Source organism: Arachis hypogaea, chromosome 19 (assembly GCF_003086295.3).
Source record: "Arachis hypogaea cultivar Tifrunner chromosome 19, arahy.Tifrunner.gnm2.J5K5, whole genome shotgun sequence".
Lineage (NCBI taxonomy): Eukaryota > Viridiplantae > Streptophyta > Magnoliopsida > Fabales > Fabaceae > Arachis > Arachis hypogaea.
Window position 1 is genome coordinate 57357723 of NC_092054.1, and position 11713 is coordinate 57369435.

Below are 11713 nucleotides of genomic sequence, written 5' to 3' on the forward strand. Positions count from 1 at the left end.
ATGACTTCGCCACTCACCGTCACCTGCGCCCTCCTGCATTGATCATCAGCTACGCCCTCACCATCGTCATCTCTACGCTCAGCTCGTCCTCTCTGCGCTCACATCGTCGAGAAGGTATTCTACAGATTTTCGTTTGTTTCTGAAATTTGGGTGGTTTAGAGTTCCAATTTTAGGATTTTTAATTTGGGGGTTTGGTATAATAATCTGGTTTGTATGCAATTGTGAAATGTGAATTGATGAACAAGCCATGTATTGTTGATGAAAATGCATACTATTTATTTATTTTCATCCGCGTCTACTCGTTCTTCTTACCTCTGCGCATTCTGGTTCCTTTCTCCTTTGAATCTGCTGCTGCTTGTGCAATCTGATAATGAGCATTTTTTTGAATGGTTGAGTATATGGCTAAATTTATTGCTTTAATCACTAGGTGCTGTGTTAAGGAAGAAACAAATTTTTTTCTGCAACCCAGCATGTTTAAGGAGAGTCGCAAGCTTCTACTGCTGTCTCTGGACGAGAAATCCACATGCTACTGTTAGGGAGGTCTAGAAGACGATAGAGGCATAGGATGCCAAATGCTGACAGGTAAATTCGGAGATGAACTACATAGATATAGGGAGTAAGCTTCGCTTCTGCATTAGTGTGCCAGATACCTTGGCATGGCTTGTTTTTTTGCTATGCCCAACGATTTTTATTATTTAATTAGCAGAGTATAGAAGTTGAGACCCTGTTCTGGTTATATTACTATCTTATCTGTCGACTGATATTTGCATCACTTTACTAGCTTCTTTTAGCTTTTCGAATTAATTGTTTTAAAAGGCAATGCAATTTCATGGCGCTCACTGCCTCCTTGATTTCTAGGTTTAGCATATCAATGTCATTATTATTTTAGATCACATAGGTTTGGACTGGCTGGCTGTCATTAGATCACAGAAAGTGGTCAACTGAATAGGGTATTTACTGAAATTATTTTTGTGATAGAAAAGAATTTCAAATTTGTTTGGGGCAATATGCAAAAAAGAAGGTTGTTACTTGTTAGTGGATTAGCAACTTATTTGGAAGGTGAAAATATCCTGGTAGCTTTCTCATGTAATTTCACCTGAAATTCGAATGAGTTCTATTGCACTTTGCTACTTGCAGGGTGGGACTGTTTCGGCTATGACATTAGATATGAGAATACTTCTTGGGGTAAGCCTTTCAACATCCTTTTTGACATTTTACAATGACTTGATATTTTTAAAACTTTTGGAACTAAGTCTGTTTTTTTATTAGATCACTTGTGTTAACAGGAAAAATCAATTAGTATTGTATATTACAGCCTGCTTGTCAACATATTTCTTGTCAAGTTGTTTCTTCGAAAGCTTTTTAAGAAAGGTGGGGGCCTGAAAGTACTTAAGGTGTTTTGGATGCTAATTTTTAGTTTTGTTTGTAACCCGGTTTCTGTACGCACCTGCTCCCCTCTAAATTCTTCAACTTGAATACCCTTTTTTTCCTATTTATTGCTTATTTTAAATTTTATTTGTGATTTCATACGTATATGTATATGCAGGATGCTGAAGTGAGGCAGAAGAAGCTTTAGTGTTATACTGATATTGACAGGTTGGTGTTCACTTTGTATAATCAAATTTATAAAAATATTACCAGAATAGAAAATATTTAGTTGTCAAGTAAAAGTGGAAGGTGATGTTTTGGTATCTGTTGTATATTAATTCATATGATATTGTAATGAAGCACAGTTGCTTCGAATTTTAGTGCTATTCTGAGATTGACATGTGTAATTTGGTTTCTTTGTTTTAGGTTAAGGGTTTCCATACTATAGAATAGATAAATATTATAACTCATGTGCCAGATACTTTGGACTTATATTGGCTGTCTTACTGTGTGAAGCTTATAGTTTTATATTAATGTGTGTGTGTAGTGTGTTGACTTTATTTGAAACAGTGAAGACTGGTCCTAACAGTTTATGGATTACTATTTATTTTTTAATTTATGCAGGATTCGCAATTGGATTCAAGTTGGATAGTCTTTTAAAGCTTACTGACACTTGTGCTTCTAACAATAAGATGACACTGATGCACTATCTTTGCAAGGTATAATAACAATTGCACTATTTTTGACCTCTGCTCAAGGTCAGGTAAATAATTATTGTTTTGATTAGGGATTTTGATGATTGGAACTTCTGATTAGGGGTTTTGATTATTGTTACTTGATGTATATATCTCCTCACTGTTATAAATTCCTTTATTGATAATATTTTAAGTTCTTGCTTTCTTATCATCTTGTACTTTGTTCAAGAGTTGTTGCAGTTGGGAGCTCCTGAGATTGTTCCAGATTATCCAATTCTTTCTGTTGACGACCTAGCAGATCAAATAGCCGAGGTTCTCAACTTTTTTGGGTGAGTAAGTTCAAGCTTAAAATATTAGTTTACATTTAATGACATAAAGAAAATTAGTTTACACTAATTTCCATTAGGCTTTGAATATTGGCAGTTGTTCGTTTTGAGAAGGCAATCTGACCCCAACATTCTTTTTGTCTGCAGTCTTAGTGCAGTAATGTGCATAGGACTAGCTACCGGGGCTTACATTCTTACCTTATTTGCTGTAAGTTATTATGTTGGTGCTATGCAGCCTCTCCCCTTTTTAAATTACATTAGAGTTTCAATGATGGATCGTTCAATTTTTCTAATGTTTTTATGTGTTTACTGTTTACAATAGATGAAGTATAGACAACGTGTACTTGGTTTGATACTTGTTTCACCTCTATGCAAAGAACCATCTTGGACTGAGTGGTTGTACAACAAGGTTATTTTTCTATCCCTAAAACACTATGTTGTCTTGTAAAAGTAAATGTTACTTCTTTCTTATGATTTTGGTAACATATGCAGGTCATGTCAAATTTACTCTATTTTTGTGGCATGTGCGGAGTGGCAAAGGAAATGTTGCTGAAGTGGTACTATAGCAAGGTATACTTTGTGCATCCAAATTCCCTCTTTCTACTTCCATTTAGTTAGGCTGAGTTATTTGCTTTTATTTATGGTGATAGGACATTCGAGGTGGTGCTCAATTCCCAGAGTCAGATATAGTTAAAGCTTGCCGAAGGGTTAGTGAATATTTTTTGTTGTTGTACAACAACTCTATTATTTCTGCTTCATTAGTGCTTCTGATCACTCTTGCTGGTTTCATTTGTGAATTTAGTTTATTATGCATATTATTTTTTATTTTAAGGCATATTATTAGTGCTTCTGGTCACTCTTGCTTATTTAATTTTTATTAGTGCTTCTGATCACTTTTGATTCCAAATTGATGATTCCATTGTTAATTTAATCAGAGGAAACATGAATTCAGAGGAAGCTGCACAAATTCTCAGAAGAACTAGTAGGTTTTTAGCTTCATCTTCTGCACAAAATTCTGCTTCATCTTTAGTTAAGTTTTGTTTGCTTTCTATTTCTTTTTGGTCTTTAGTTTCATCCTATATTATTATTAGTTAACTGGTTTCAAGTTCGTTCCTTAGGTTTGAGTTTCTTCTCCAAAATCCCTGGTTGAATCATGGATAAGAGCATGTTAGCTAGTTTTGAATTACTTCTAGAAGCTGATCAGCAAAGAATGGCATCCATGATGGAATAGGTTCAAATTTGTGACAGGTACCTCCTCTTCACTCTATCTGTTAACTAATTCCATGTGTTTTGATTTGTGCTTCATGTTCCTAAAATTCTAAGTTAGGTCAGCACAAATAGTTTCAATTGGGACAAGGTTAGAAGGTTTATGCTTATATCTTGAGTGCTATCCATTTCTATAAACACAGCCTGCAAATTCCCATAGATTTCTGATTTGCTGTCTTCTGCTTATATCTTGAGTGCTATCCATCTCTAATTTATGTTGTTATTACTTGAGTTTTCTTTTTTAATTATTGTAGTTAACTTGTTATTACTGTGATTCTATTCTGTTGGTTGATTCTATTAGTTGATTCATGTTCTTGTTATTTTTCTTTTTCCATATTTTTTTAACTATGATTTTTTATTTAGGTTGTTACTATGATTTCTATACTGCGTGATTTTTCTATTGCCATCATCTTTTGACTGCTTCTCACTGCTCACCCAGCACCATCAGCATCTGCTCCATATTTAAAATTAACCTTTGTTGTCTATTGTGAAGTTAGCTTATAACTTCTCACTGCTCCAGCTCTTCCGTGGTGACACTATCCTCATCAAGGTCACTTTCTTACCCTCCTCTATCTTCTTACTTACCTTCCTCTTGCTGTGTCTTAGCTCTTAATTGATTTATTCGATTCCCCACAAAAAAGTACTCTTTTTTAGAGTCTCTTACTGGGGTGTTGTTTTTGTTTTGTTCTTTCTTAATGGATGGTGTCGTGAGATTTTGAATTTTATACTGTGGAGTACTAGGCCATGTATACTAAGAAGAAGATCATGATTGATTGACATGGTTGCAAATAGAGTTGGATTAAATTTAAAATGTTATTTATTTGTATCTAATGAAAGCATTTCGAGTTTGGAGTACAACTATCAAAATGTCTTAAAGTTTTAATTAATTTATCTCTTATATTTGTTCTTTGTATTGCAACTTCTAAGTCAGATGGGGTTTTTGATTTGTATATGTTTGCAGGGCAAGAAAATGAGGGATACTGTTTGCATAGCTCTTGTTGATGACACCTGTGAAGAGCCCAAGATCAGGATGAACAAAGTTGTGAGGTGGAATTTGCGGGTTCGTCTTGGAGATGTTGTGTCCGTGCACCAGTGCCCTGATGTGAAGTATGGGAAACGTGTGCACATTCTGCCTATTGATGATACCATTGAAGGTGTCACTGGCAATCTGTTTGATGCTTTCTTGAAACGTGAGTTTCTACCTTGAGCTTCTCTTAAGTTGCGGGTTTAGGGATAGCTACTTAATTTGACTTGCTTTATGAGCTTGCTCTTAGTGATGAGTACTTTAATTTGAGTATTTCTATTAATGTTATAAGACTTCGTTACTGATTGTCAGGGTGTTTTGCAAAATTTCTTACCTCTCTTCAAAGTCCTTACAAGTTACAACTTCTTATGTTGAATAGGCTATACATGACGTGTGTTTTTCACATTCACATTGCTTGTGTTATAATTATAGCAAGCTATTATTATTATTATTATTATTATTATTATTATTATTATTATTATTATTATTATTATTATTTGGAGAGACAGTAGTCTTGGCTTGTCAAGCTTCGTATGATTGATTGTCACCTTTCTTGATATTTGATTGAATTGAATCGATTTGAATGCATGCCAAACTGACTTAGTAGTATATATAGAATCTACAATCTTCAGTTTCTTGGACGACATTGATATTACATGTGGAATATGATTATTTTGGTGCTTGTAAAATATTATGACTTTTTAATGTAAATTTTGCAGCTTACTTCTTGGAAGCTTATCGTCCTGTCAGAAAAGGAGATCTATTTCTTGTCCGTGGAGGGATGAGAAGTGTGGAGTTTAAGGTCATTGAAACTGATCCTGGGGAGTACTGTGTGGTTGCTCCAGATACTGAAATCTTCTGTGAGGGGGAGCCTTTGAAAAGAGAGGATGAAGAGAGGCTGGATAAAGTTGGATATGATGATGTGGGTGGAGTCAGGAAACAAATGGCACAAATTCGTGAGTTGGTAGAGCTTCCCTTGAGGCATCCACAACTCTTTAAGTCGATTGGTGTGAAACCACCCAAAGGTATTCTACTTTATGGACCCCCTGGTTCTGGGAAGACACTGATAGCAAGAGCTGTTGCTAATGAAACGGGAGCTTTCTTCTTTTGTATAAATGGACCGGAGATTATGTCCAAACTGGCAGGAGAGAGTGAAAGCAATCTGAGGAAAGCATTTGAAGAGGCTGAAAAGAATGCACCATCCATCATCTTCATTGATGAAATTGATTCTATTGCACCCAAGAGGGAGAAGACACATGGTGAAGTTGAAAGGAGGATTGTTTCACAACTTTTGACTCTTATGGATGGATTGAAATCTCATGCTCATGTTATCGTTATTGGAGCTACCAATCGCCCAAACAGCATTGACCCAACATTGAGAAGGTTCGGTAGATTTGATAGGGAAATTGATATTGGTGTTCTTGATGAAGTTGGCCGACTTGAAGTTCTTCATATACACACTAAAAACATGAAGCTCTCTGATGATGTAAGTTTCATTGTCTCTTAACTTTGTTGGTGTCTATACACTCTACCAGGTTGTGCATGCCATGCTGTGGCTCTGGTTATAGGTTGTTCATTAATTCTTTAATGTTCTTAAATTTTCTGTTGCTTAACTCTAGCACCGCTGTCCTAAAGTAGTGAAGAGTATATTTGAGATGTATGAATTTTCTGTTGCTTAAATAATAGTGAAGAGTATATTTGAGATGTATGAATTTTTACAGTTAACTTCATTCTAGTACTTTTGGATCAATATTATAGATATATTTTGGTTAGACATAATTTTTATTATATAAAGAAATTATTTAGTATAATTATGTATTTATTTTTATTTTGTAATATTCAACTCATTTAAATAAAAATGCAGAATTATTATACATGTAATCATATTAACTATTATGTTGTATTAATAATTATTATATATATATATATATATATATATATATATATATATATATATATAAGACCTAAGGCTACACTTATATACAGTAGCTATAGTATAAAAAAAAAAGAGGGACCTAAGGCTACGCTTATAAAAAGTAGCTATGGTATACAATGTGGCTACGCTTTACAAGTGATGCAGTAGCGTTGAAAAGCGTAGCCTATTCTGGAAAAATGAAAGCTGAAAAGCGTAGCCTTTGGTCCTGGACAACATCACTTGAAAAGCGTAGCCTATTCCCAAACGTCAAAAGCGTAGCCCTTGGTGCAGAAAAGCGTAGCCTTTGAGAATAGGCAACGGCCGAATAGGAATCACCCCAAAAAGCGTAGCCGTAGCCCAAAAAGCGTAGCCATAGCTTAAGGCATCATTTTTTTTCACTTTTGGCTACACTTTTCAAGTGTACTTGAATGGGTGTTTTTCTTGTAGTGGGGTTTGCATAAAAATTTGGAAATCAAAGTTGGGAAGAGCCTCAATCATATAGCCACTCCTCTTGGCAACAACCTCCTCCGACTTCTTATGGGTACAATCCAACTCCTAATGCATACCAACCTAATAGATGTGATGACCCTCATTGTGGTTGTCAACTACAACCACCATATACCTATAACCCCCCTCCTCAATATAGCCCCCAACAACCTTACTCACAAGTCCCATACCACCATTTACCTCCATATGATTTTAACCTATACCCACCATACCAACAACCATATGAACCATATTTAGAGCCACCACCAATCCAACATCAACACCACTACTCACAAGAACCACTAATCCCATATACACCAGCTACACTCTCACCAAAATGAACCACCTTCCAACTATGACACCTTTGCTCCAAACAATGAATCCTCTTTTCCACCACCACCCTCATTGGACGAATTGCTCAAACCCCTAATGCAAGAACAAAAAGATCTCTATTTTTGTCTTCAAAAGCAAGAAGAAAAGGATCAAAAGGAGCTAAAGAGGTTGGAAACCATGGTACCATGATGGAAGCCGTTAACCGCATAGCCTCCCACCTACGCTCTTGCGATCAAATGACTCCCATTGACGAATGTGGAGGATCAACCCAAGAGCGTAGTGAGGAAGTGAACTTAGAGCTTCAAGGTGAAGAAGAGAATTTGAAGCAAGAATTGCAACAAGAAAAGAAAATTGAGATAACTGAGGCGGAAGGAGCGGTTGAAGAATTAGGAAAGGGTGATCAAGAAATGGATTCGATCATCGATGAGTTCTTGTCCACACTAACTAATCACCTCGATGATCTTGTTGAATCTTCTTTCGTTGGGCATGAAAGCAAAGTTGAGGAGGAATGTGCATAACCTCCAAGACACATTTTGAGCAATGAAGAAGTGGAAGAAGTTGTCAAGAAAGGGGAGGAAAGTGGAAAGGCTTATCAAGAGGTGGAAGTAATCCAAGAAGAGCACAAGGAAGTGGAAACCATAAGGACATTGGGAGCTTCTCTTTCTAAGTCACCATCATCCTTTACACCATCCAAATGGATAAAATTCATATCCTTTAGCTTTCTCATTCCACTTGAATATGATTTGCTTGAGACGGATGGTCAACTTAGGAATATTTGTGGATTGAAGAATAAGAGAGAGTTATATGGTGGTTGGCAAAATAATGTTAGACTCATTAATGTTGAAGCCTCAATGTCTAAGTGCAAGGGGCGGTATAGAACTCAATTGGTAGGATCTAGGAAGATGCTTTGGTGTTTACTTGAGAATTTGGATCACTTGCCATCCAATTGAAATTTTCATGATCAACTTGAAGACGGGTGTGAAAATAAGATATGGAATTCTGGATTACAACATGAATATCAACTTTGGGAGCTCATGGCTTGTGAAGAACTCCATCAAAGCTTGGTGCAATTGAATTAAAATCTTGGAGCACTTTACAAATCCAAGTATTATTGGAAGTTCAAGGATGAGTACAAGCACAAGCCACCATGACAAGGAGATTCCCAAATGTCCAACTTAAGGACTTATAATAAAAGTGCTAGGTGGGAGACACCCCACCATGGTAAACTCTTTTCATTTTTCTCTTTTGTATATATTGGTAAATAAGTTTAATTTCATGTTTAGTTTAGTTGGATGAGTTTACTTGATAGTCTAGTATGTTAAAAAAGATTTGGTAGTGTTTATGTGACTGTTTGGATGTTTGGAATGCTTGGTTTAGTACAAGAACTTGAAAAAAAAAACAGAGCACCCTGTCGCGTGACCCCGCAATTCCAAACACTCCCGCGTATGTGCTCGTAATGATGCGTACGTATTGGCCCTTGGCAGAGAGCACCTTCCGCGTCTCAGCTGCGCGCGTACGCATTCTATTTCTCCATATGATGCGTACACGTGACACACGCGCACGCGTCCCCTCCCTCTTTTCTCTTGCCACGCTTACGCGTGTTAGACGCGTATGCGTCGATGCCATTTTTCCCTTGCCACGCTCACGCGTCGCCCACGTGTACGCATGGATTTGAATTCATTAGCCCTCACGTGAAGAGCCCTAGCTTATTGCGTCTCCATCCCTCTTCTTCTCCCTCCATCGTCTTTCTCCCTTCCATTTCCTCCTTTGCTGACCTTCAATCAACCACGACCACCCAGTCACCTAGGGCGAGCCCAAACCACCGCCGACCACCATCCCTGCCCTTATCTTCTCTTTCTTTCTTTCTTTCCTCTCCAATTCTCACCTCTTCTCTCTTTTTCCTTTCGTCACCCCTGCCCTGTCCACAACCAACACACCGCCGCGGCCACGCCTTCGCCACCGGCGACCCCTCAGTCCAGCCACTGCCTTCTTTCTTCCTATACCCACTTTCCTTCTTCTCCATTCATCATTGTCGCAACCCCCAAGAGCACAGCCCTCTCTCAACCCTTGTTTTCATCATTGCCGCTGTCTTTGGGTTGGAACTGCTCTATTTTCTTTCCCTGTCCAACTCTATTTCTGTTCCTACTCCTACTTCCTAGGTTTCCATTATTTCTCTTCTGTTCTTCTGTTTAGTCTATTAGAGTTAGTTAATTAATCTTGTTTAGTTAGTTCTGTTTAGCTTAAATAGTTAGATTAGTTTATTTAATTTATGTTAGTTAGATTAGTTGAAAATCCATGTTAGTTGATTCTAGGTGGTTAGGTAGTTAATTGATTTTGTAGTGGATGTAGGTTTAAATTCTTGATGCTTATGTTGTTTGGATGGTTATCTTCTTACCTGTTTTGATTAGTTGATAATGATAATGATGTTGTTTTTGTGATTAATCTATATATTGCTGGTTGTTAATTGTGCTTGTTACTTGCCAAATTCATGAGTTTATTATGCTGTATGCTTGTTTGAGTTTATTGAGTTCATATGAATTGCTTGTTCTGTTTGTTTTGATTCGGGAACGTCCAATTTATTGCTGGAATGCTACCAAAATTTCAAAAAAAATTTGTGTGTTAATTGGATTTCAATTTGTGAACTGAATTTGGTAAATTGTTACTTTTGTTCTGTTTTGGTTACCAAACTCAAGTCATGAATTGTTTGATTAGCATTTCCATTTTCTTTTTTGGTTCCCTTACGTACATTGCTTGATTAATGGCAACAAGGAGCTATTTGACGGATTTCTGTGTCAAATAGGCCCTTGTTGACCAATTACCTTTGAACCTCTTTTATGTTTTGAATTTTCAAGTTTAGGTCAAAATTTCTCTTCTTCATGGTGCAATTTCAAATCTCTTTTCCTCAACCATTGAAGTTTATGTTCCTAACTTCTCTATTTGACCTAATCTTGGTTATTGTTCATTGAGGTTCATTACAATTGTTAGAATTGGTTCAATTTCACTTTTGTAACCTTTTGAATGAAGTTTTTGTTTCTATACATTTTAGGTTATATTAAGTGCCAATTCTTAATATTTTCACACCAATTTTACGATTTTATGGTCAAATACATTGATGATGAATTGTATCTTCCTTTTGGTGTTTTCTTTGTTTTATTCATTTCATCATCAATGACTTGCATTTTATTACATGAGTTTGAGTTTGCTTGTCCTTTAAAATTTTTAGATATTATCTTGGTTAAGAACAATATTTGCTATGCTATTAGCTTTTTTACTTTCTTTTTCTAACTTTTGTTTTTAACTAACTCTTTAATCTTTTCTATTTCATTTTCCTTTTTGAAGTAACTCTTCTATTACTCTTTTAATGAATACCAATTTTGTTTCTTAACGGACAAGCAATTTGGTTTTCATTATACTCAATTACTTGGAATATAAATTTTGTTTTATTTTGACTTTTGCTTTCTTCCTAATCCAAGTAATTGCATTCTTATCCACTCACTTCATGCATAAGCTTTGAATTTCTCTATTTTTTGTCCGTTTTCTATATCCTGTGAATTTTCTTTTTTAGGATGTCTGATGGAAAAGGAAAAGGTAAGGCTAAGGCCACCTCTAGTAAGAGGAAGATATCACAGCCATCTGCTGACTCAGCAGATACAGCACTATCTGAGAGGCAGCTTACTGCAAAGGAAAAGGCTGATCAATCTATGCCTTCCTCTCACCCAGTAAAGTTTGCCAACCTCTACTGTGAATTGAGGTTTTCGCAATTCCTGAAGCAGAACCTCCACGAGGAGAGGGAACTTTATCAGCCGACATGACGCAGTTTACTGAGTGTCGGATTGAGCAGCACGGTTGGGTGTTTTTGGACAGAGAGTTGGTCAGAGTAAACTTTGTCACGTTCACGCTCTTGCGTACGCAACACATGTCATGTGTACGCGAGCGAGCTCTCTGGCCAAATTTCTCGTGTACGTGAGTTTTGAACATTTACACTCATGCATACGCGAAAATGTGCATGCATACATGACCACCCCTATTTTTCTGAAAAGTAAATTTTTAAGTTCTCAATCATTTCTTAAGCCTTTTAAACATCTATAAATCCCGATAAGGTCTAGAGTCGATGTAATTAAGGATAGAAGAGTTAGAAATGAGACATAAAGAGTTGAGTTAAAGAATTGAAGAAAAATAAATAAAGTGTGAAGTGTTGCATGATGAGGATGAATGTGATAAAGAGTGGTAAATTAATTATGATGATGATGAATGACTTTAATTACTATTGAATTTGAATTTAAATAAGATTAAAGGGGAG

The 11713-nt window shown here is 36.3% G+C and overlaps 1 protein-coding gene across 1 annotated transcript; it reads left to right on the forward strand.

The window, feature by feature from the left end:
• The first annotated feature begins 565 nt into the window (after nucleotides 1-565).
• Nucleotides 566-11225, forward strand: LOC112778373 (cell division cycle protein 48 homolog). Its single transcript, XM_072228417.1, has 17 exons — nucleotides 566-582; nucleotides 979-1021; nucleotides 1138-1185; nucleotides 1287-1385; nucleotides 1547-1555; nucleotides 1795-1801; nucleotides 1993-2087; nucleotides 2304-2375; nucleotides 2487-2597; nucleotides 2712-2798; nucleotides 2882-2959; nucleotides 3040-3096; nucleotides 4149-4205; nucleotides 4617-4845; nucleotides 5399-6165; nucleotides 6215-6240; nucleotides 10979-11225. Exons 1-17 carry the CDS (start codon nucleotides 566-568, stop codon nucleotides 11223-11225), a joined length of 2049 nt encoding a protein of 682 aa, XP_072084518.1.
• Nucleotides 11226-11713: the final 488 nt, after the last annotated feature.